At 44.6% G+C, this 26,810-nt stretch overlaps 1 protein-coding gene across 1 annotated transcript in view; it reads left to right on the forward strand.

Annotated features, from left to right (window-relative positions):
- The first annotated feature begins 1,021 nt into the window (after positions 1–1,021).
- Positions 1,022–26,810, forward strand: part of ASXL3 (ASXL transcriptional regulator 3) — a 183,396-nt gene continuing 157,607 nt past the window's right edge. Inside the window, exon 1 of the mRNA XM_077270429.1 lies at positions 1,022–1,353. Coding sequence (XP_077126544.1) covers positions 1,300–1,353 — 54 coding nt within the window. The 5' untranslated portion in view covers positions 1,022–1,299. The remainder of the gene's footprint in view (positions 1,354–26,810) is intronic.

The following is a 26,810-nucleotide window of genomic DNA, read 5'->3' on the forward strand; positions in this document are numbered from 1 at the left end:
GACGCCTCTCCATTATTAATCTGGCTTAATGTCACCTTACAATAGCAAGGTGACATTAACCCTTCATTACCCCATATCCCACCGCTACAGGGAGTGGGAAGAGAGTGGCCAAGTGCCAGAATAGGCGCATCTTCCAGATGTGCCTTTTCTGGGGTGGCTGGGGGCAGATGTTTGTAGCCACGGGGGGGCCAATAACCATGGACCCTCTCCTGGCTATTAATATCTGCCCTCAGTCACTGGCTTTACCATTCTGGCGGAGAAAATTGCGCGGGAGCCCACGCCAATTTTTTCCGCGATTTAACCCTTTATTTGAGCAGCTACAGCGGCCAAATTTTGCACATACACACTACTAACATTAGTAGTGTGGAATATGCAAAAAAAAGGGGATATGAGATGGTTTACTGTATGTAAACCATGTCTCATATCCTGTCGGGTTTGTGAAGGAGAAATGAGAAGCCGGCAATTGAATTACCGGCTTTTCTATAGAACACCGCTGCGTATTTCTCGCAATGCACACGCATGGTCCGTGTGTAATCCGATTTTTTCTCGCACCCATAGACTTGCATTGGCGAGTCTCGGCCGAGATACGCTGACAATCGCAGCCTGATGCGAGTTCCCTCGGATCCGAAATACGGTGGAGAAAATATCGGATGATGGGAGCTGCACCATAGATTAACATTGGGCCGAGTGCTATGCGATTTTTTATCGCATAGCACTCGTCCGTATTACGGTCTAGTGTGACCCCGGCCTAAGGCTGGTGACACTACGATAATGCCAGGACACTCCCTTTAAGGCTGGTGACACTACGATAATGCCAGGACACTCCCTTTAAGGCTGGTGGCACTACTATAATGCCAGGAAACTCCCTTTAAGGCTGGTGACCCTGATGCCAGGACAATCCCTTTAAGGCTGGTGACCCTGATGCCAGGACTCCCTTCATACACAGCAGTGCGAGCGGCGGCGGCGGCATCAGGGTGTGTGGCCGGGAGGGGGCGCTGGTCAGAGTCCCGGCCGCCTGCACGCAGGAGGATGGGGAGGAGACCTGCACAGGGAAACCCCGGCCCCGCTCTCTGGAATTCCAGGCAGCGCTGCGGACGGAGAACTCGCGAGTTTTGGCCACCGCAGCTGCTGCCCTCGCGAGAGCACCGGGTCGCCATTCGTCTTGACGTCACTGTGTATTGTTGTGAGGGGGAACGGGAGCGTCCCAGAGCTGTCAGCTGAGCCGTGCCGCCACCACGCCATTGTCTCCTCCGCTCAGTGGATCCCCCACGTCATAAGAACCATCAATGAGATGCCAACATGAAAGACAAGAGGAAGAAGAAGGACCGCACCTGGGCCGAGGCTGCCCGCCTGGTAGGTCCCTGCAGCCTGCACCAGCGGTCTCGGGGCTTTGTGCTGTTAGTGTGCGGTCACATGTCCTGGCCCCATTCATAGTGCGGCCCCAGCATGGCCCCGGCTCCACTGACACCGCCTCTGAGGCACCAGTGTGACTGAAGACCGGACCATGTGATTGGGCCATATTCGGTACCGCTCAGTGAGGAGGCGCCACTGGTTATAACCTGACATTGTGTCCAGCGTCTGTGCGCTGCGTGGTCGTATGTCAGCGTAGTGTCCCGGGGCCACGTCCCAAAGTCACCGACCCGAACTGTACCGCTCTATGCTGTATGTGCCGGGGTGAGTGGTGTCACCGATGTATGGCGCGTACCTTCACCGCTATCCTACATGCCTGTCACCGCTATCCTACATGCCTGTCACTGCTATATGGCGCATACTTGTCACCGCTATCGTACATGCCTGTCACTACTATATGGCGCATACTTGTCACCGCTATTGTACATAAGGTCACTGCTATATGGCGCATACTTGACACCGCTATCATACGTGCCTGTCACTGCTATATGGCGCATACCTGTCACTGCTATCGTACATGCCTGTCACTGCTATATGGCGCATACTTGTCACCGCTATCGTACATGCCTGTCACTGCTATATGGCGCATACTTGTCACTGCTATATGGCGCATACCTGTCACTGCTATCGTACATGCCTGTCACTGCTATATGGCGCATACCTGTCACTGCTATCGTACATGCCTGTCACTGCTATATGGCGCATACCTGTCACTGCTATCCTACATGCCTGTCACTGCTATATGGCGCATACTTGTCACCGCTATCGTACATGCCTGTCACTGCTATATGGCGCATACTTGTCACTGCTATATGGCGCATACTTGTCACCGCTATCCTACATGCCTGTCACCGCTATCCTACATGCCTGTCACTGCTATATGGCGCATACTTGTCACCGCTATCATACGTGCCTGTCACTGCTATATGGCGCATACTTGTCACCGCTATCGTACATGCCTGTCACTACTATATGGCGCATACTTGTCACCGCTATTGTACATAAGGTCACTGCTATATGGCGCATACTTGACACCGCTATCATACGTGCCTGTCACTGCTATATGGCGCATACCTGTCACTGCTATCGTACATGCCTGTCACTGCTATATGGCGCATACTTGTCACCGCTATCGTACATGCCTGTCACTGCTATATGGCGCATACTTGTCACTGCTATATGGCGCATACCTGTCACTGCTATCGTACATGCCTGTCACTGCTATATGGCGCATACTTGTCACCGCTATCGTACATGCCTGTCACTGCTATATGGCGCATACTTGTCACTGCTATATGGCGCATACTTGTCACCGCTATCCTACATGCCTGTCACTGCTATACGGCGCATACTTGTCATCACTATCCTACATGCCTGTCACTGCTATATGGCGCATACTTGTCACCGCTATCGTACATGCCTGTCACTGCTATATGGCGCATACTTGTCACCGCTATCATGCGTGCCTGTCACTGCTATATGGCGCATACTTGTCACCGCTATCGTACATGCCTGTCACTGCTATATGGCGCATACTTGTCACCGCTATCCTACATGCCTGTCACTGCTATATGGCGCATACCTGTCACCGCTATCCTACATGCCTGTCACTGCTATATGGCGCATACTTGTCACCGCTATTGTACATAAGGTCACTGCTATATGGCGCATACTTGTCACCGCTATCATACATGCCTGTCGCTGCTATATGGCGCATACTTGTCACCGCTATCGTACATGCCTGTCACTGCTATATGGCGCATACTTGTCACTGCTATATGGCGCATACTTGTCACCGCTATCGTACATGCCTGTCACTGCTATATGGCGCATACTTGTCACCGCTATCCTACATGCCTGTCACTGCTATATGGCGCATACCTGTCACCGCTATCCTACATGCCTGTCACTGCTATATGGCGCATACTTGTCACCGCTATTGTACATAAGGTCACTGCTATATGGCGCATACTTGTCACCGCTATCATACATGCCTGTCGCTGCTATATGGCGCATACTTGTCACCGCTATCGTACATGCCTGTCACTGCTATATGGCGCATACTTGTCACTGCTATATGGCGCATACTTGTCACCGCTATCATACATGCCTGTCACTGCTATATGGCGCATACTTGTCACCGCTATTGTACATAAGGTCACTGCTATATGGCGCATACTTGTCACCGCTATCCTACATACCTGTCACTGCTATATGGCGCATACTTGTCACCGCTATCCTACATGCCTGTCACTGCTATGTGGCGCATACTTGTCACCGCTATCCTACATACCTGTCACTGCTATCGTACATGCCTGTCACTGCTATATGGCGCATTCCTGTCACCGCTATCCTACATACCTGTCACTGCTATATGGCGCATACTTGTCACCGCTATCCTACATGCCTGTCACTGCTATATGGCGCATACTTGTCACCGCTATCCTACATGCCTGTCACTGCTATCGTACATGCCTGTCACTGCTATCGTACATGCCTGTCACTGCTATCGTACATGCCTGTCACTGCTATATGGCGCATACTTGTCACTGCTAACGTACATGCCTGTCACCGCTATATGGCGCATACCTGTCACCGCTATCCTACATGCCTGTCACCGCTATATGGCGCATACCTGTCACCGCTATCGTACATGTCTGTCACTGCTATATGGCGCATACCTGTCACCGCTATCCTACATGCCTGTCACTGCTATATGGCGTATACCTGTCACCGCTATCCTACATGCCTGTCACTGCTATATGGCGCACATCTGTACTCAGATACAGCCACAAATCTCTTAACAGTACAATGATCACGCTTAAGTTTTCGTGAAATTTCTAATGGTTTCATCACTTCACCAAGGCATTGCACTATTTGATGCTTTTCAGCAGCAGAGAGATCCTTTTTCTTTCCCATGTTACTTGAAAACTGTGACCTGCTTAATAATGTGGAACATCATTTTTAAGTAGTTTTCCTTTAATTAGAATCACCTGGAAAACTAATTATCACGTGTTTAAGATTCATTTCAGTGATCCATTGAGCCCTGAGACACAATACCATCCATCCGTTTATTTGAAAAACAAAACAAAACAATTAAATCTTCATCACACTTAAATCCAATTTGCATAATGATTTGGAACACAGTCTATGACCGTGCCCCCCTCCTCCTGACCGCAGTGTCACCATTATATACGACAGACAGTGTCCCTCCTCCTCCTGACCACAGTATCACCATTATATATGACCGTGCCCCCCTCCTCCTGACAACAGTATCACCATTATATATATGACCGTGCCCCCCTCCACTAGACCGCAGTGTCACAATTATATATGACCGTGCCCCCCTCCTCCTGTCCACAGTATCACCATTATATATATGACCGTGCCCCCCTCCACTAGACCGCAGTGTCACAATTATATACAACCGTGTACCCCCTCCTCCTGACCGCAGTGTCACCATTATATATGACCGTGTCCCTCCTCCTGAGCGCAGTGTCACCATTATATGACCGTGTCCCCTTCCTTCCTGAGCGCAGTGTCACAACATTCAACACATGGTAAAGTGGTCTCCCAATACGCAATGTTACCGGTCATTACAAGAGCAGGTAGGAATAGAACAGGAGTGAATGGAGCGGTGGTTGAGCATATTGCCTCTCTGTTCACATGGGGACGTTGGGACCCTTATTCTCCAGATTGCTGGGTGTCGGCGGTCAGACTCCAGTGATTCTACACTTCTCCGGTATAGTGAATATGTACACCCCTTTAAGGCCACTTTCACACGTCAGGATTTGTAGTCACAACCAGAGGTGATTATTCTTCCATTATAGTTTTTCGTTGTCCTTATTCAACTCCTGGTTTTGGTTTATAAAAATGGATGAAAATTTTGACCGAAAACTCTCATGTGACTGCCAGCTAGGATAACCTCCTTTGATGGTGAGCCCATTGTCTGGGCCCCTGATAGTCAGCGGTATCACTAGAAGAAGCTGCAGGTGCATCCAAGTGTGACCATGTAATAATACAGAGGACTAACATGGTGCCCAGTGATCCAGGGGACTAGCATGGCGCCCAGTGGTCAGTGACTGTGTAATAATACAGAGGGCTAACATGGCTCCCAGTGGTCAGTCAGTGACCGTGCAATGTTACAGAGGACTAACATGGCGCCCAGTGGTCAGTCAGTGACTGTGCAGTAATACAGAGGACTAACATGGCGCCCAGTGGTCAGTGACTGTGTAATAATACAGAGGACTAACATGGCGCCCAGTGGTCAGTCAGTGACCGTGTAATAATAGAGAGGACTAATATGGCGCCCAGTGGTCTGTCAGTGACCGTGCAATGTTACAGAGGACCAACATGGTGCCAGTGACCGTGTAATAATGCAGAGGACTAGCATGTTGCCCAGTAGTCAGTCAGTGACCGTGCAGTAATACAGAGGACTAACATGGCGCCCAGTGGTCAATGACCTTGTAATAATACAGAGGACTAGCAGAAGGAAAGAGAAAGCTCACAGCTTTGGCGCATCCAGCAGGAGCAAGATTTATACACAAGGAAATGTAGAGGTCCTTAGTAATAAGATGGTGCGCTGCTGTTGTCCTGATTAGTGAAGAGCGAATATACTCGTTACTCGAGATTTCTCCAGCACGCTCGGGGGTCCTCTGAGTATTTGTTTAGTGCTTGGAAATTTGTTATTATTGCCGCAGCTGAATGGTTTACATCTGTTAGCCAGCATAAGTACATGTGGGGGTTGCCTGGTTGCTAGGGAATCCCCACATGTACTTATGCTGGCTAACAGATGTAAACCATTCAGCTGCGGCAATAAAAACAAAATTTTTAAGCACTAAAAAATACTCGGAGGACCCCCGAGCGTGCTCGAGAAATCTCGAGTAACGAGTATATTCGCTCATCACTAGTCCTGATCCTTCGCTGTGAGTTGCTCGGCAATGGCCATCAATGGGGCACAAACGATCCAGGTGAATGAAGCAGAAGATATCTACAAAGTCGACATACACAACGGCAATGTTTAGTGATGGTGATATTGCCTTCATTACCTGTTACCGTTGTGTGTGACACCTTTGTGGATATCTTCATTCATCTGGACCTTTTGATTCCCTAATCCAAGCCAGCTATCCGCTCCATTCAGTAATAATGTGTGATCGTACAGTGGAGGGGCTTCCTTTTCACAGCACCGCTTTTCAGTGGTTTTCCATGGTCTTACAGGGAAAGTCCAGGTGCGGCCTTTTCCTATGACTGCCATGTGCCCTAATAATTAGACAGGGCTATATCTGAACTTGGCATGTCAGTGAATCGTTAAACGCAGAGGCCCCCATCCACCAGGACTGGCATTTTATTTGAAAGGAGTATGATAAGCAGGGTGTGACTATTACCAAGTTAAAATATAACTTTTAATATGTCGTATAAAAGAAGTGCTCAAATAACACATAAACACAAAATACAGACAATAGTTAGACTCACAAAAATCACATTCAGCTGAATGCTGAATAACCACATTATTTAGAAAGATCCGAGGGACCAAACCATAAACTTATATATCCCTTCAAGAATCTGAGAAGTAACTTGCTTCATATAAAGACCAGGATCAGGTAAAATCCACATTTACAACATCATAGATCATCAAGAATCCATATCTAGAACATCATAAGTCACCAGCATTAGATGAAATGCGCAATGTTCAAAAAAAGAATGTATAATAAAGGAAAGATCTCACCTTATCAATGCACTTACTGGCATTGTGCACTTAACGACTGACACGTGGGTGAAACCGGGTGGCGGCTGTGAAGCTTGGCAATCTTACACACATACCATGCTTGGCAAATGTGCTCAATTTGGTAGTTCAGCGGTTTCTGAAAACATACCCAGATTTTCCAGAACTTCTAGTCGAGGTACGCCGCATCAGCGCCCATTTCCGCAGGTCTGCTACAGCCGTTGCCGCTCTGGCAGTGCTGTAGCAGGGCATGCAAGTGCCAGCTCACCAACTGGTGTGTGACGTCACTACGTGCTGGAACTCCACACTGCATGTGCTGGCAAGGCTTTGTGAGCAGAAGAGGCCAGTGGTTGATTACCAGCGCCAACACACTGGGTAATCTGGTCATCCTCCGCACATAACTGAAGAGTAGGCATGGATGTCTGACATTTGTTTGGTTCTCCAAGGCTTTGAGGACCCCACAAAGATTGTGAACGGCGATGATGCCATAGTCAGCTCAACCATCCCGCTTCTGTGCCTTCTTAAACAGTCGCTGTTCAAAATTAAACATGAAGCTTCCCATGTGGACCATATGGGGATTGAGGAAGACCTAACATAGACAGATTGTAAGACAATAGACATTTTGAGATGACGCAGCACAGAAAGTGTTTGCAATATTTTAATGAGGCCTGCCAGTTGTTATCTTTCAGGGGTCTATGGCTGACCCTCATCATATTTTCTGTTTGGCATTGCATGTTCTGCAAAGCCTTTATGACTGTATAAGTACATCAACTTCACTTTCAAAATATTTTCTGTCGAAATTTTGTCATGGATTCAATGACTCATCCATACAGTTTAACACGGTTATTGTTGCATTACAGTGGTATGTAAAACTTACAAAAAGCGTGGAAAAATAGTTGATGATTAATTACTCATCCGTACAGTATTCCGTGCTTTGTCACATTTTGGTGGTATATAACAGTACAAAAAAAGTTTAAAAATTTTTCTCTGTTGCTTTTCTCAACCGTACAGTGTTACATGTTTTAATAACCCTCCCAAAAATTATTTCAAAATGTTATCCTAATTATATTGCTCACCCATAGGGTATTCCGTTTTCTGGATTACAATTTGTTGGAATATAATGCTCAAAAAACTTGTTCAAAATGTACTAGTATTATTACCAGTATTATATTGCTCACCTATAGGGTATTACATCTTGGGTAGATTTTGTTGTGTTATAAGCCTCCAAAAACTTGTTCAAAATTTTAGGCTGTGTGCACATGTTGCAGATTGGGTGCATTTTTGTCACAAATTTGTGGCAACCAGAAGCAAAACTTGGATGCCAGCAAAGTGAATGGTGCAGAAAATAATCTGCAGCATATCAGTTCTCTGTTCTTGCCCTGCGTTTTTCACCATTGACTTCACTCAAATCATTCAAAAACAGAGGGCAAAAAAGCACCAAAAACGTTTTTTTTTTTTTATTTTTTTTTATTTTTAAATCAACTGCGTTTTCCCTGCCAACAGATGCAGAAATATTTCAGAAATTTTACTCAACGTGTGCACATACTCTTATTGGTATTTTTACCTTTTGCGTAGACAGCACCCACTGGAGAGATAGGGATCCGCCCCAAGGAACAGGAAACCTACAGAAGAATAAAAGGGGCAGTCCGCTTCTCCTCAGTTTAGGTTTCCTATTCCTAGGGGACAGGTTCTCTGGATTCTCACAGAAGATCATACCTGGTCCAGGACATCCACCTGTGCGGTTTCTGCGGGAACGGCAGGGGGTGCGGTCCAGATGCAGCATCAGGGGAGTTTCCATTAGACTGCTCCCTCCTCATCTGTCAGGCACAGTGATGACTGGATCCGGGAGAGGCCGCCTGGTCTCACTGGGGAGCTCTGCGGGACGAGGAGTGCGGGCTGAAAGATGGTTCCGGGACGCCGGCCGGCATATGGGGTCCGGGTGTCCGCCGCACGGTCTCCAGCAGCAGCCGAGACGTTGCTCCATAGCACTGGCCGAGGTAGGAACGCGGCCGCGCATGCGCAGATCGGCGCAAATCTTTTTCCTGCCTGGAAGTGATCATAGGACTTCTGGGGCATACAGCGCAGCTCACTGATAAAACAAAGGGCCCTTGAACTTGAGATTCAAAGCCTGATAGATAAAAACGTTTTAGTAAAAGTACCAAAGGGACAAGAGGGTAGTGGGTTCTACTCTCCATTATTTCTAATCCCTAAGCCCGATGGTTCGTTCAGAACACTTATAAATCTTAGAAAACTCAATACATTTATTAAAAATTATAAATTCAAAATGGAATCCATGAGATCCACCATTAAGCTCCTTTTTCCAAACTGTAAAATGGGGGGCATTGATTTAAAAGATGCTTATTACCATCTCCCTATCCATAACAGATATCAATACTTCAGAGTTGCAGTAATACTCGAAGGGGAGATTCATCATTTCCAGTACACGGCCATGCCCTTTGGTCTCTCCACGGCATCAAGGATTTTCACCAAAGTAATGTTAGAGGTGATGGCCTACCTTCATCAAAAGGACACTTTAATCATCCCCTATTTGGATGACTTTTTAGTTGTCGGAAATTCGTCTCTTCAGTGTGCTAAACGCTTAGCTTACACTGTCTCATCTTTACAGGACCTGGGTTGGATCATCAACTCTGAAAAATCCAGACTTATCCCACTTTCCCTCCAGACATTTTTAGGGTTTCATCTAGATTCTACAAAACAAAGATGTCTACTCCCTCAGGTAAAAATATCACTAATAGAGAAAAAAAAACTGCTGCAATTCATAAACACCGAATGTCTCTGAGGGAAGGAATGTCCTTATTGGGATCCCTTTTTCCTGTACTCCAGCTGTCCAGTGGGCTCAATTCCATACCCGAACATTGCAACACCAGATTCTTCGGGAACAGAAAAAACTCCTTGACCACCTTGAGTCAAAGATAACCTTATCGCAAGATGTTCTAGCTTCCTTGATATGGTGGTTAGATAGTGAACATTTAGCAGGGGGGGTGTCCCTTGGGTGATAACACCATCCCACACACTAACTACTGATGCTAGTCCCCACGGGTGGGGCGCACATATGGGAGACAGTTTCTGCCAGGGAATATGGAATAAAGAAGAAATCCAATATTCATCTAATCTAAAAGAACTAAATGCGGTAAACTATGCACTACGTCAATTTCTTCCACAGCTTCGAGGAAATCACATCAGAGTCTGTTCAGACAACACTACGACAGTGGCTTACTTAAACAAACAAGGGGGTACTCGATCAGACGCTCTAATGTCTTCCGTAGAGAACATCTTGAACCTGGCCGAAAAACATCTGTTGTGTCTCTCTGACCTCCACATCAAAGGAGAGAACAATCAACAGGCGGACTTCCTAAGTCGACACACTCTACATCAGGGAGAATGGTGCCTAAATCCTTGCATTTTTCACAAGATAACATTATTATGGGGCCATCCTCAGATAGACCTGTTTGCTACGAGACAAGACAGACAAGTACAGAAATTTGCATCTCGGTCCCATGCAGACCACCCGGACATTCTAGATGCTCTTCAAATACCCTGGCAATTCAATCTAGCATATGCCTTCCCTCCGATAATTCTACTTCCTCAAATCATATGCAAAATCAGAGAGGAGCAGGCCAGGATAATATTAATAGCACCATTTTGGCCCAAGAGACCGTAGTTCTCGTGCCTGCAATCAATGTCAGTGACAGACCCATGGGTCCTTCCCTCAATCCCAGACCTACTCTCAGGGACCTTTCTTCCACCCCCAAGTGGACAGCCTCCACTTGACGGCCTGGAATTTGAAACGCAGAGCCTAAATTCTAGAGGTTTTTCAAAACGTCTAATCGATACACTCCTGCTTAGCAGGAAACCATCTACTACAAAGATCTATGCCAAAATATGGAAAAATGTCTTCGGTTCCATACAAGTTCCGGCCCCTCAGAAATTCCAATAAGACCTATCTTAGAATTCCTACAAAAAGAGAAAGAGTTAGATCTTTCTGTTAATACACTAAAAGTCCAAGTATCCGCTCTAGGCGCCCTCTATGGCCAAAATGTTGCAGGAAATAAATGGGTGTCCCGTTTCATCACGGCCTGTGAACGAGTTACTCTAGTTATGTGGACAGGAGTATCTTCTTGGTATTTAAACCTAGTCCTAGACTCAGTAACAGAACCTCCGTTTGAGCCTATAGATACAGCGTCTCTAAAACACCTATTGTTAAAAACGGCCTTCTTAGTAGCACTAACATCGATAGAATAGATCCACCTTTCCTTCTAACATTTCAGGACAGACTAATTTTAAAACCAGACCCCTTATACCTCACTAAGGCAGCAGGAAAATTCCATAGATCACAAGAGATACATCTTCCCACTTTCTTTAACCCCTTTCTGTCATCGGACGTACTATTCCGTCCATGTGGGGTGGGCCCTACTTCCCAAGGACGGAATAGTACGTCCAACGCGATCGGCCACTCTCACGGGGGGAGCGCGGCCGGGTGTCAGCTGACTATCGCAGCTGACATCCGTCACGATGTGTCAGGAGCAGTCACGGACCGCCCCCGACACATAAACCCCCGACACACTGTGATCAAACATGATCGCAGTGTGCCGGCGGTATAGGGAAGCATCGCGCAGGGAGGGGGCTCCCTGCGGGCTTCCCTGAGACTATTGGTACGAAGCGAAGTGCTCACCTTGTACCGAGCGTCTCCTCCCTGCAGTCCCTGGATCCAAAATGGCCACGGGGCTGCATCCGGGTCCTGCAGGGAGGTGGCTTCACAGCGCCTGCTCAGAGCAGGTGCCGGGAAGCCTCCCTGCTGTGCTGTGTGATCGCCGATCTGACACAGTGCACAGCAAAGTGTCAGATCGGCGATCTGTCACTTTACTGGGATGTCCCCCCCTGGGGCAAAGTAAAAATGTAAAAAAAAAAAAAAATTTACATGTGTAAAAAAAAAAAAAAAACAATAATAATAAAAAAAATATTGTTCCGATAAATACATTCCTTTAGCTAAATAAAAATAAAAAAACAATAAAAGTACACATATTTAGTATCGCCGCGTCCGTAACGACCCAACCTATAAAACTGTCCTGCTAGTTAACCCCTTCAGTGAACACCGTATAAAAAAAAGAGGCAAAAAACAATGCTTTATTATCATACCGCCGAACAAAGAGTGGAATAACATGTGATCAAAAAGACGGAAATAAATAAACATGGTACTGCTGAAAACGTCATCTTGTCCCGCAAAAAACGAGCCGCCATACAGCATCATCAGCGAAAAAATAAAAAAGTTATAGTCCTCAGAATAAAGCGATGCAAAAATAATTATTTTTTCTATAAAATAGTTTTTATCGTATAAAAGCGCCAAAACATAAAAAAATGATATAAATGAGGTATCGCTGTAATCGTACTGACCCGAAGAATAAAACTGCTTTATCCATTTTACCAAACGCGGAACGGTATAAGCGCGCCCCCCCAAAAGAAATTCATGAATAGCTGGCTTTTGGTAATTCTGCCTCACAAAAATCGGAATAAAAAGCGATCAAAAAATGTCACGTGCCCGAAAATGTTACCAATAAAAACGTCAAATTGTCCCGCAAAAAACAAGACCTCACATGACTCTGTGGACCAAAATATGGAAAAATTATAGCACTCAAAATGTGGTAATGCAAAAAACATTTTTTGCAATAAAAAGCATCTTTTAGTGTGTGACAGCTGCCCATCATAAAAATCTGCTAGAAAACCCGCTACAAATAGTAAATCAAACCCCCCCCCCTTCATCACCCCCTTAGTTATGAAAAATTAAAAAGTTAAAAAATGTATTTATTTCCATTTTCCCGTTTGGGCTAGGGTTAGGGCTAGGGTTAGGTTGGGGCTAGGGTTAGGGCTACAGTTAGGGTTAGGGTTGGGGCTAAAGTTAGGGTTAGGTTTTGGATTACATTTACGGTTGGGAATAGGGTTGGGATTAGGGTTAAGGGTGTGTCAGGGTTAGGGGTGTGGTTAGGGTTACAGTTGAGATTAGGGTTAGGGGTGTTTGGATAAGGGTTTCAGTTATAATTGGGGGGTTTCCACTGTTTAGGCACATCAGGGGCTCTCCGAATGCGACATTGCGTCCAATCTCAATTCCAGCCAATTCTACGTTGAAAAAGTAAAACAGTGCTCCTTTCCTTCCGAGCTCTCCCGTGCGCCCAAACAGGGGTTTACCCCAACATATGGGGTATCCGCGTACTCAGGACTCATTGGACAACAACTTTTGGGGTCCAATTTCTCCTGTTACTCTTGGGAAAATACTGTGTGTGTGTATGTGTATATATATATATATATATATATATATATATATATATATATATATATATATATATATATATATATATATATATATATATATATATATATATATATATATATATATATATATATATATATATATATATAATATATTTTATTTTATTTTCACGGCTCTGCGTTATAAACTGTAGTGAAACACTTGGGGGTTCAAAGTTCTCACAACACATCTAGATGAGTTCCTTTGGGGTTCTAGTTTCCAATATGAGGTCACTTGTGGGGGGTTTCTATGGTTTAGGTATATTAGGGGCTCTGCAAATGCAACGTGACGCCTGCAGACCATTCCATCTAAGTCTGCATTCCAAATGGCGCTCCTTCCCTTCCGAGCTTTCCCATGCACCCAAACGGTGGTTCCCCCACATATGGGGTATCAGCGTACTCAGGACAAATTGGACAACTTTTGGGGTCCAATTTCTCCTGTTACCTTTGAGAAAATACAAAACTGGGGGCTAAAAATTTTTTGTGGGGAAAATTTTTACTTTCACGGCTCTGCGTTATAAACTGTAGTTAAACACTTGGGGGTTCAAAGCTCTCACAACACATCTAGATGAGTTCCTTAGGGGGTCTACTTTCCAAAATGGTGTCACTTGTGGGGGGTTTCAATGTTTAGGCACATCAGTGGCTCTCCAAACGCAACAATTACCTTTCACAACTGGTTCAGGACCCAACAAGGAGGGGGGCACTGCTAGACCTAATATTAACCAACAGGCCAGACCGCATATCAAATATAAGGGTTGGGGGTCACTTGGGGAATAGTGATCACAAAATAATAAGTTTTCATGTAACCTTTAATAAGATGGGTAGTAGGGGGGTGACAAGGACACTAAACTTCAGGAGGGCAAATTTCCAACGGATGAGAGAGGATCTTGGTGCAAATAACTGGGATGATATCCTGAGACACAAAAATACACAAAGAAAATGGGAGACGTTTATTAGCATCCTGGATAGGACCTGTGCACAGTATATACCGTATGGGAATAAACATACTAGAAATAGGAGGAAACCAATATGGCTAAATAGAGCTGTAAGGGGCGCAATAAGGGACAAAAAGAAAGCATTTAGAGAATTAAAGGAAGTAGGTAGTGAGGAGGCATTAAATAAATACAGAAAATTAAATAAATTCTGTAAAAAGCAAATCAAGGCAGCAAAGATTGAGACAGAGAGACTCATTGCCAGAGAGAGTAAAAATAATCCCAAAATATTCTTTAACTATATAAATAGTAAGAAACTAAAAAATGACAGTGTTGGCCCCCTTAAAAATAGTCTGGGTGAAATGGTGGATGAGGAAAAAGCCAATATGCTAAATGACTTTTTTTCATCAGTATTTACAAAAGAAAATCCCATGGCAGACAAAATGACTAGTGATAAAAATTCCCCATTAAATGTCACCTGCTTAACCCAGCAGGAAGTACAGTGGCGTCTAAAAATAACTAAAATTGACAAATCTCCAGGCCCGGATGGGATACACCCCCGAGTACTGCAGGAACTAAGTACAGTCATTGACAGACCATTATTTTTAATCTTTAAAGACTCCATAATAACAGGGTCTGTACCACAGGACTGGCGTATAGCAAATGTGGTGCCAATATTCAAAAAAGGGGCAAAAACTGAACTCGGTAATTATAGGCCAGTAAGCTTAACCTCTACTGTGGGTAAAATCCTGGAGGGCATTCTAAGGGATACTATACTGGAGTATCTGAAGAGGAATAACCTTATGACCCAGTATCAGCACGGGTTTACTAGGGACCGTTCATGTCAGACTAATTTGATCAGCTTCTATGAAGAGGTAAGTTCCGGACTGGACCAAGGGAACCCAGTGGACGTAGTGTATATGGACTTTTCCAAAGCTTTTGATACGGTGCCACACAAAAGGTTGTTACATAAAATGAGAGTAATGGGGATAGGGGAAAATATGTGTAAGTGGGTTGAGAGCTGGCTCAGGGATAGGAAACAAAGGGTGGTTATTAATGGAGCACACTCGGATTGGGTTGCGGTTAGCAGTGGGGTACCACAGGGGTCAGTATTGGGCCCTCTTCTTTTTAACATATTTATTAATGACCTTGTAGGGGGCATTCGGAGTAGAATTTCAATATTTGCAGATGACACTAAACTCTGCAGGGTAATCAATACAGGGGAGGACAATTTTATATTACAGGATGATTTATGTAAACTAGAAGCTTGGGCTGATAAATGGCAAATGAGCTTTAATGGGGATAAATGTAAGGTCATGCACTTGGGTAGAAGTAATAAGATGTATAACTATGTGCTTAATTCTAAAACTCTGGGCAAAACCGTCAATGAAAAAGACCTGGGTATATGGGTGGATGACAAACTCATATTCAGTGGCCAGTGTCAGACAGCTGCTACAAAGGCAAATAAAATAATGGGATGTATTAAAAGAGGCATAGATGCTCATGAGGAGAACATAATTTTACCTCTATACAAGTCACTAGTTCGACCACACTTAGAATACTGTGCACAGTTCTGGTCTCCGGTGTATAAGAAAGACATAGCTGAACTGGAGCGGGTGCAGAGAAGAGCGACCAAGGTTATTAGAGGACTGGGGGGTCTGCAATACCAGGATAGGTTATTACACTTGGGGCTATTTAGTTTGGAAAAACGAAGACTAAGGGGTGATCTTATTTTAATGTATAAATATATGAGGGGACAGTACAAAGACCTTTCTGATGATCTTTTTAATCATAGACCTGAGACAGGGACAAGGGGGCATCCTCTACGTCTGGAGGAAAAAAGGTTTAAGCATAATAACAGACGCGGATTCTTTACTGTAAGAGCAGTGAGACTATGGAACTCTCTGCCGTATGATGTTGTAATGAGTGATTCATTAATTAAATTTAAGAGGGGACTGGATGCCTTTCTGGAAAAGTATAATGTTACAGGGTATATACACTAGATTCCTTGATAAGGCGTTGATCCAGGGAACTAGTCTGATTGCCGTATGTGGAGTCGGGAAGGAATTTTTTTCCCCATGGTGGAGTTACTCTTTGCCACATGGGGTTTTTTTGCCTTCCCCTGGATCAACATGTTAGGGCATGTTAGGTTAGGCTATGGGTTGAACTAGATGGACTTACAGTCTTCCTTCAACCTTAATAACTATGTAACTATGTAACATGGCGTCCCATCTCAATTCCAGTCAATTTTGCATTGAAAAGTCAAATGGCGCTCCTTCCCTTCTGAGCTCTCCCTTGCGCCCAAACAGTGGTTTACCCCCACATATGGGGTATCGGCGTACTCAGGACAAATTGTACAACAACTTTTGGGGTCCATTTTCTCCTGTTACCCTTTGTAAAATAGAGCAAATTTGAGCTGAATTAAATTTTTTGTGTAAAAAAGTTAAATGTTCATTTTTATTTAAACATTCCAAAAATTCCTGTGAAACACGTGAAGGGTTAATAAACTTTTTGAATATACCAGAGGAGGGTGGTGTAGTAGGTCTGTTTGGTGAGGTGAAGGGCAGAGTTGTAGGTCCTTAACATAAATTTGTAGAGGATAAAGTTTTTCTGTTGTGCGAGTTTTCCTCCATTGGCATTCTGCACTCCTAGAGCAAAGTACTGCAGTGCGCAAGTGCCAGGTAAGGTCAAAGACCCCTATCACCTGCGCACTGCAGTACTTTGCTCTGCCCTCAACAGGGCAGAAAAGTACACCTGCGCAGGCGCGGGATGCCGAGGAGACTGTGTAGATGACGAAGGGACGTGTCATCCGCATGAAGCAAGCAGGAGGGAGGCATCGCAAGAAGATGGGAGGCACCGAACCAAGAAGAGCGACACCCCTCAGACCGGACCGCACCGTAGGTGAGTATAATAAAAGTTATTTTTCTTCTCTTACAGATCGGGTTGAGGGCAGATATACAGCATTCTCCTTCCATTTAGCACTTTTCCCATCCATTTGAACATTTTCACTGCCCCCCAGACCTCTTTGTACGGTCTACCAGAACAAAAACTCGGCTTTCCCATTGACTCCCGTTATACTCGTTACTCGAAACGAGCATTCGAGTATTAGGAAATGCTCAGTTTGAGCAATGACCACGTGAGCATTTTAGTACTCCCTCATCAATAGATAGATTGCTGGAACTCCCGAGATGACCGGTATAGGGGTCTGGAGTCCCATATGTCTTCCCACCATGTCTGCAGTGATGGCCACTCATACATGCTGAGGTTTCATACTAGTCGGGAGACTGTTCTGGCTATTATGCCTCCATATTATTACAAATCCTTTCTTGTATGATGACTTAAATAGGGCTAGGCAAAATCATATTGCCATGGAGGTATAAAAAATAAAATAAAAAAATGGCCTTGGTGGCACTGTCCATCCCCATCCCTGTGATTACACTCACTTCTGTGTGCATTGAGCCTGGCTGTCAATGACCACTTATAGGGTAACAAGTCCATCCTCTCCATTGTTAGTAAATGTGAGATCATCTCTTATGTTAGTGATGACCAGCACTATCCTGACTGATACCCTACATTATTCTAGTATAATCCAGTATTAAAAGCCAGAAACGCTGCCCAAAATGCTTAGTGACACACAAGAGTGAAGAACTCATGACTTGGTCCTTACCCATATTCTTGTAGAAGGACCAAATCCCACTATGAAATTACTATAGCAGCCTTCGTTCCTCCTCAGCTGCACACCTCCACTGCTCTTAGCAATGATGGATGTAGAACTGAAGTCTCAAACACATGTTTCCGAACTCTGGGGGTTAGTAAGCTACAACATTGTCATTGATGAAGCTAAAGTGTGGTTACAGTTATGAAATTTACACCATCACAGTATAGACGTATGTATTGGTCGGGGAAGATATAAAATTAATGTGCACAATGTTATGGCAGCAGGTATTAAAATGACAAATATTACGTGTCCTATCCAGGATTAGAATAGAGGGTTTTTTTCCAATCCATTCACTTGTATAGGAATTGAGGAAGCTACCAAGCATGCTTTTATATACCCCCTGAGGGCTACTCCTACCTTTTGTCCACTGAGTGGATTACATTGGAAAATCTCCCACTATGTTGCCCTTAGACCATGTCACTGCGGGCTCCCAGAACTGGGAGAGCTTGGTCCAGGCCTGATGTAAGACTGGCATTACAGGACATTGAATGTGGAATGTCTTCATTCGAGGCACTTGTGAATGCCATAGAAATGTCCTTTGTGTAGGCACAATGTGTGGGTACCGAGGGTCATGGCGGAATATAAATGTCAGAGTGAAAAGCTTTTCCAGATAATCTTCTTGTCCATTGACCCTCTATTAGTTAGGTTTGTTTTACTTGGTTTTAAGGTTTTTGCTAGCTATATAGAGTAGTAGTCAAAAGTTTGGACACACCTTTTTATGCAGTGGTTTCCCTTGTTCTTTTTGGAATGTACACATAAAAGACCGCAAATCTACAAAGAAACACCTATAAAAAGAAGGAATGATGTACACATTACAGAGTCAGATAAAAGACCGCAGATCTACAAAGGGACTCTTATAAAAAGAAGGAATAATAATTAAAAAAAAATACACTTGTAAAGCAAACTGGAATATGTGGTAAACTTTAAATTCCTCAATTACTCTGCCAGATTTATACATCTTTGGCATTTTGTCAAGCAATTTCCGTTGACCAGGTATGACTTGCGACCATCGGATTTGTTTTGCATAGGTAGTGTTTGTAAATGGTTCTGTACAGTGCTCTGCTTTATTCCACAAGTGTTATAGCAAAATATGGCAAGAGTCACTCAACTAAGTAGAGAGAAGAACCATACTTTTAAATATGAAGGTAAGTCAATACAGAAAGCTTCTACAACCATAAAGATATCCTCAAGCAGTCATGAAAACCATCAATCCATATGATGAAACTAGCTCTTATGAGGACTGCCCCAAGAAAGGAAGGCTAAGAAATGCCTCTGCTGCAGAGGATAAGTTCATTAGTTACCAACCTAAAAAAAAAACATGAATTATCAGAACCTCAGATAATCGCTATGATAAATGATGTAAAGTCATCAAATAGAGATCCACTACTAGAAGCGGGACTTTCTGGTTGAATTGCTGTAAAAAGGCCACTACAAAGGACCGCAAACAAGAAGAGGAGACTTGTTTGAGCCAAGCAAGACAAGGACATGATTTTAGATCAGTGGAAATATGCACTTTGGTCTGATGAGTCAAAACTTGAGATTTTGGGTATTAACTTCCACGTTTTGAGAAGCAGAAAATGTGAGGAGAGTGGATGATTTTGTTGTGTGGTGTCCACTGTGAAGTTTAGAGGGGATTGTGTGATGCTGTAGGGGTGCTTTGCTGATGAAACAGTTGGTGATTTATTCCAAATTCAAGAACCCAATGCCCATCTTGGCTACCACAGCATTCTGTAATGACATACCATCTCCCACATCTGGTTTTTACTTACGATAATAGGCTCACCATCTGTGTTGCAGCAAGACAAGGACTCAAAACTCCTCTTCAGGCTAGGTAAGGGCTATGTTACCAAGAAGAAGTATGGAGTCCAGCATCAGATGACATGCCCTCCACAATTCCTCAACCCAATTGAGTTGAGTTGTACTGCAAAGCAAAGGCAAAACGGCTAATAAGTGCTCAGAACCTCTTGGAGCTCCATCAAGACTGAAAGTAATTCTTGAGAGATTGCCAAGGATTTGTAAAGCTGCCATGAGTAATGGTGGGTAGGGTGGCCTTTGAGAAAAGCAAGGTTTAAGGCCACGTTCACACGCTGCGGGTTCCTCTGCGGGTTAATCCCGCAGCGGAATTGAAAATCTGCAGGGCAAAACCGCTGCGGTTATCCCTGCAGATTTATCGCGGTTTGTTCCGCGGTTTCCGCTGCGGGATTACTGCTGTACTATTGATGCTGCATATGCAGCAATATGCAGCATCAATAGTAATGTAAAAAATAATAAAACTGACGTCGCGATCTCCCCGGCGCTGCAAGCGGCTGTGCCGACAAGGACCTTCGTGATGTCACGGTCATGTGACCGCGGCGTCATCACGGTCATGTGACCGCGACGTCACCACCGGTCCTATTCGCACAGCAACTGAGACCGGACGCCGCGGGCAGCGCTGAGAGGTGAGTATAGCATGATTTTTTATTTTAATTCTTTTTTTTTACACCCAAATATGGTTCCCAGGGCCTGGAGGAGAGTCTCCTCTCCTCCACCCCGGGTACCGTCGGCACATTATCCGCTTAACTTCCCGCAACGTGGGCACAGCCCCATGCGGGAAGTTAGCGGTTCAATGCATTTCTATGGGTGCAGAATCGCTGCGAAAATCCGCGCGGATTTTCCACAGAAAAAAAGGATCGTCGGCACAGCGGGTTTTGTTTTCCATTAGGTTACATTGTACTGTAACCTACATGGAAAAAGGATGCGGACCCGCAGCTGCAAAACAGCTGCGGGTCCGCAGCAAAACCCGCAGCGTGTGAACATAGCCTAACTCACATTCTGGTTTGTTTTTCATGTATGTTTATTCACTCCTTGTTTCCATGTGTTCTTTTTCAGTTTTGCTGCCTTCAGTCTGAACCTACTGTGAGCACACTCCAGTAAGGACAAGGAAAACCATTGCATAGTGGACAATTGTATAAAATAATGGCGCTCATACTTGACAGTCTTATTCCCTACTACTCCAGCGCTCCCCACTGGCTGAGTCAAATGATTAGTTACAGAAGTGTAGACATCACGTCATTTCTGCAGCTAACAAAACAGTGTTCTGTAAGGTGCAGCAACGAATACAGCTACCATTATTACATATCTCTGCCTTTGTACAATTTTTTTTTTATGGTCTCAAACACCTTTTAAAGGGAACTTGTTAGGTAATACATGCTACTTAAACTGTGAGCAGCATGTATCCGCCGCCGGCTGTGTGCTTACAGCAATATGTTTGTCTCTGTAACACTCCTGCGTTACAGAGAAAAACATGCTTTTAACAACCACCGGGAACCGAGCCGCACTATTGACTAGTTGCACAGTCGGGTCCCTGGCAACTGTTCCTTGCCCTCTGACAGTGACTGACAAGCCTCTGTCTTAGTGTGTGTGTATATACACGGAGGCTTGTCAGTGACTGTAAGCCGGCGAAAAGAAGCCGTCGACGATCTGTCTGTACGACTAGTTAATAGCATGGTTCGGTCCCGGTGGCAATTAAGATCATGTGTGCGAGTATGTATCAGCTGACAGGTTCTCGTTAAAGCACCATTCCAGTGCTAGAGTGGTGCTACTAATCGAAGTTCCTTGTCCCTAGTCTCATACTTACCAGCTGCTGTCTTCAACTTTTCCTGGTGGCGCTCCAGTCCCGTGCCACCATCTTGTGACCACAACTTCTGACCGGAAGTCAGAGGTAACGATCACAAATTCTCGCTGTAAGTTTGAGATCCTGGTTCCGGTCTCGTAGACTTACATTGATTATTGAAATCCGGCTCACACAGCCAACACTGGAGCGAACTGGCCGGTAACAACCTGCAGAACACAACTGGAGCGTCCCCGAGAGCAGATGAAAATGGCGGATGGTAAGTGTAAGACAAAGTGCAGGGAACTTGGATTTGTAGCACCACTCCAGCACCTTTTATTTAAAAAAAATAAAAACTAAAACAAAAAAAACGCTGGAGTGGTGCTTTTCAAATCACAAGACAGAAGCCAAAATAATGTATTTTTGGCTTCAATCTAGCCTGTAGTTTGGAAAGCTTCAGCAGACTTTATTCAGTTGCTTGTTATGCAATATGTATTTTTTATAATGCTTTCTCTATGGACTTTGACTTCTAAATGGTTTAAACAATTGGAGACCAGTTTGTCTGGATTCTGATCATTGCCTGATGCCCAGTGTGAAGGATGGCACCAGGGAGATCACACAGAATCCCCCCACTGCTCCCAAATGTGAAGGATGGCACCCGAGAGTGCACGCAGAATCCCACAGCTGCCACCACGCGAGGAAACCGCACCCTGCCTGACCTCACTATTATGTCAGAGGGATCACGTGGTACATTCTCCTCACTTTCACCAACGAAACATTCCGCACCTCCTGGGTACACAGAGGGTCAACTTTGCACAGTTTTACGCACTCACCCTCTCCACAGGAGCCCAGTGAGGCACGTGGAGTGAGGATGTGGCCCACGCAGTTGTTGACGTGGCACCACACTCTCACAACCCCGACAGGCCCCTTTGACTAGCACCAGTGAAACAGCACCTGGTCAGCCTGGTAGAACTGTCACCAGTTCCTCATTAGATATAGGCCCGGTCCGTTAACGTGATTATATTGGACCAGAAACCAGCCCCAGTAGCATGAAAGTTATGTAGAGAGCACGGACTTCGGGATTCGTGCATTGAGATAAGAGGAGCCCAAGGTTAAGTTATATATTTAATCGCTTTAAGGGCATACTATACAAAACACTGTATACAGTACACAATGGTTATACATATACAATGGTCAGATATGCAAATACAAGAGTGGTAGGGCAAAGTATGCAGAATGTAAGAGTCGGTTACCAGTCAGATGAAAGGCCTTGCTTGTGGGGGAGGGGCAGCCTCTCTTCCGTGACTTCTCTCCACACGATATGTCTTTGTGACCTCCCCGTGAAAAAAAAATTACTAGGCCATGCTTTACATAAGCATTTAACTTATTTTAGTCACTCCCCTCCTGCCCCCTGGGTTGAACCTAAATCCCCCTCGTCTCGTATCTAGCAGCTACAAACTCCAAAACCTAAGATGGGTAAAAAATACTCGGAGGACCCCCGAGTGTGCTCGAGAAATCTCGACTAATGAGTATACTCGCTCATCACTAGTTGAGACTAAACACAGCTTTGCTACATGGCTCCTACTAGCCATTCTATGAATCTCCCCACCCTTGGGTGCCAGAACAGATCAAGACCCTGGAAGGATCTCGAGAATGTAACCGATGAGTGGCTCGGATATACGATAAGTCCATATTGTTTTTATGAAATCCTACCTGTCTGAACAAAGCAATTACACAGAATGGTTTGGATATTAGCTAAGCTGGTGGGTGTAAATTTCTTCTTTGAAGCTGAGAAGGCTGGGCCACATGCTGAGCCAAGTGTCCTGTTACAGCTACCCATGTGTTCAGGAGGATTGTAACCTACCATTAAATCCCTCCCCCATCCTTCACACCCAGATATTGTTTTTTTTTATTTTTTAAATCTCTTGAAAGAAAAGGAAATACAAGTTTAGAATAGTGGCCAGTGTTAGATATAAAAAAAAAGTTTGTTTTCTTTTTCCATCAGGCACTACTATTTTTCAAATACATGTAACATAAAAACCTGTTAAAAGGAGTGACAAATGGCGGAACATATGTATAGCAAGTCATTTTGACATTGCAGTGCATATGCCCATTCTTTTTAGTATTTTTTTTTTCTTTTAGCACTTTTTCAGTTGGGTTTCAGTCATCACTTGAGAAGAATTGCCCCTAACCACTTTAATTAGAAAATCCAATAGAGTAGTCGGTAAGGAGTTAATGTGAGGCTGCTACACAATAGACTCTTTACTGGGTCTGTATCTCTTTATTAATCCATTGTAGCTTCCTGAGCTTATGGCTTTGCCTGGAGCCTCCATTTCTCCAAGAGCTGCATAAATGTTGAGTTAATTTGCTCCCTGCCTGTAAATGTTAATTTAATTTTTTGTCTTCTCACTTTTACTTGCATACTTAATTCAGGAGGTAGCATCTGCTACCCTGTGGCTAAAGCTAAAAAATAAACCCTGTCTTATAATTTGTGGGATGCTGAGATACTATTTGCATTGCAGGGGTGACGCTGCTGTTCTGTCCTTCTCCTTTCAATGTTCCAAAAAATTTGAGCCCATCTAACGAATGTCATAGATGTCTCATCCTGCAAACCTAGTAATTAATGGAATTTTCTGTGTTATGAAATTTATGTAGTAACCGCCATAGTGATAACAAATTACTGCGGTTTTCTCTTGTACAACCCATGTAGCCAAAATGAAAATCATTATACGGTGGTGAATGGTGTTCAGAACAATTGCAGGTTTTCTGTGCAGTTTCAACCTTGTGGCACAAACCATTACATGTATGTAAGTCGCCCTCTTAATATGTATTGCCCTCAGTCAATGTCTATTTTGGTGGAGTTGGAGTCAGTATAAAATGGACCGACTCCAACTCTTAAAATATATAATAAATTTGGTTCAGTGCAGGATGTGCTGTCAATGTTTTAATAAGAATTTTGGAAAGTTCTGAAATGTCCTATAAATGTCTGTTCTGTTACTGATCTAAAGATCTCTGCTTTTAGTTGAGATGATTCTGTGCTGCATTTTATGTACATGCTCAGTACTGAGGGTGTCAGGGAAATGTCAGTCGGAGGTTTGGCTTACCAGCTCCACAGCCCTGGTTGCCATATTGTTGGGTCTGATTGACCTTCCTCTTAAATTTGTGTATTTTCTTTCTTTCTGCCATGTTGACGTTTTTCTCTAGTATCGCCTGTATATTATGTAATAGTTTTGTGCACTTTTATTGGACCTTATGCATTTAATATATTGTTTGACTTCGCCTTTGTAATGCCAGGAGCCTTCACTCTGCCTCCCTCCCATGGCAGAGACACCGACTCAATCACCGCCGGACTCCCTTCTCCATCTCCTGCTGCTACTGCCCGGGGTCTACGCACTACTCGCCGATTCCCGTGCACTTTGCTTAGGGCGCGCACGCACTCTCACCCTCTTAAAGGGCCAGTGTTCACCGTCCTAAAGTGTCCCCATCCAATAGCTGGGAGACACTTATTATTGAAGGCACTTCCACCTGATGGGAGGTGCCTGATCAACGTGTTGGTTTAGTCTTATATGCTTAGTTGTGCTCGAGTCCCCAGTTCTTGTATCCTAGTATACCTACTCTGTATATCACATCTACCGTGCCTACCTGTGTGACAGTCAATTCTTCCAGAGTACCTGCATGCCCGTCTACCAGCCATGCCCACCAGCACCTGCCTTCCTGTCTATCAGCTGTGCTTGCCTGCTTGTACACCAGCCGTGCCAGTCAGTACTTGCCAAATGTACCATTCTTGGCTTCTCTTGTCCCTTGGGGGTCAGCTGACATCCACCCGAGGTCATCCCTGGTGTAGCACCTGGACTCGCCTCCCTCGTCCCTTCTTGGATCGCGGTGTCATTAGCTGCTGTGCATCCGAGGTCGGACTTGGTGAGGCACCCAGTCACACCCCTGCAAGCTCTCCTCGGAACATGGCCCAGTAGTTCCACCACCCAGTCCATAACATCCTTCATATTGATGAATGATGTACTGAGTATCAGCTTGCCAGTGATTGAGTTCCCATAGTTATTGCTGCCGTTTTATTATGAAGCCACGCTGATTGTAGAGCTTGATTTAAACGATTACTTTGCAGTGAAAGGCTGTGTGCACAAGTTCAGGAATTTTCCCTTTTTTTCCGCTATAAAAACGCGATAAAACCACGAAAAAAACCCCCACATACATTAAGCATCCTATTATTAGAATGCAATCCGCAATTTTTGTGCACATGTGTTTTTTTTCAGCGACGGAATCGCATTCCGGCAAAAAAACGCAGCATGTTCATTCTTTGAGCGGAATCGCGGGGATTCCGCACACATAGGAATGCATTGATCCGCTTACTTTATGCCTGTGGCGATGCCCACCATGCGGGAAGTAAGCAGATCATGTGCGGTTGGTACCCAGGGCGTAGGAGAGGAGATTATTTTCCAGGCCCTGGGAACCATATAATTGTTAGGGGAAAAAAAGAACTAAAATAAAAAATCATGATATTCTCACCTTCCGGCGTCCCCGTCAGTCTTCCCGCTCCTCGCTATGCTCGTGTTCCCAATAATGGTTTGCGGCAATGACCTGTGATGACGTAGCGGTCTCTGGGGTCATTGCCGCTAGGCATTATTGGGAACGCGAGCATCACGAGGAGCTTGAAGACTGCAGGGTACACCAGCAGGTGAGATATCATGATTTTTTTATTAATTATTTTTTACATTAGATCTTTTTACTATTGATGCTGCATAGGCAGCATCAATAGTAAAAAGTTGGTCACACTTGTCAAACACTATGTATGATAAGTGTGACCAACCTGCCAATCAGTTTTCCAAGAGATGCTACAGATCGCTTGGAAAACGCTAGCATTCTGCAAGCTAATTACGCTTGTAAAATGCTAATGTTTAGCTTGAAAACGCATGCCAATTCCCCATGCGTTTTTCCACGGCAGGGAGTTCCGGAATTGCAGCAGAAATTTGAGCGGCAATTCCTAACTTGTGCACATAGCCTAAAAAGCGAGCTGCCGCTCAAGCAAAAAGATAATCTTTCTCGACCATGCATTGTTCTGTGAAAACAGGACTCTCCCTGCCGAGAGCTGTCGTAGTCTATGCC

The sequence above is a fragment of the Ranitomeya variabilis genome, chromosome 6 (genome assembly GCF_051348905.1).
Source record: "Ranitomeya variabilis isolate aRanVar5 chromosome 6, aRanVar5.hap1, whole genome shotgun sequence".
Classification (NCBI taxonomy): domain Eukaryota; kingdom Metazoa; phylum Chordata; class Amphibia; order Anura; family Dendrobatidae; genus Ranitomeya; species Ranitomeya variabilis.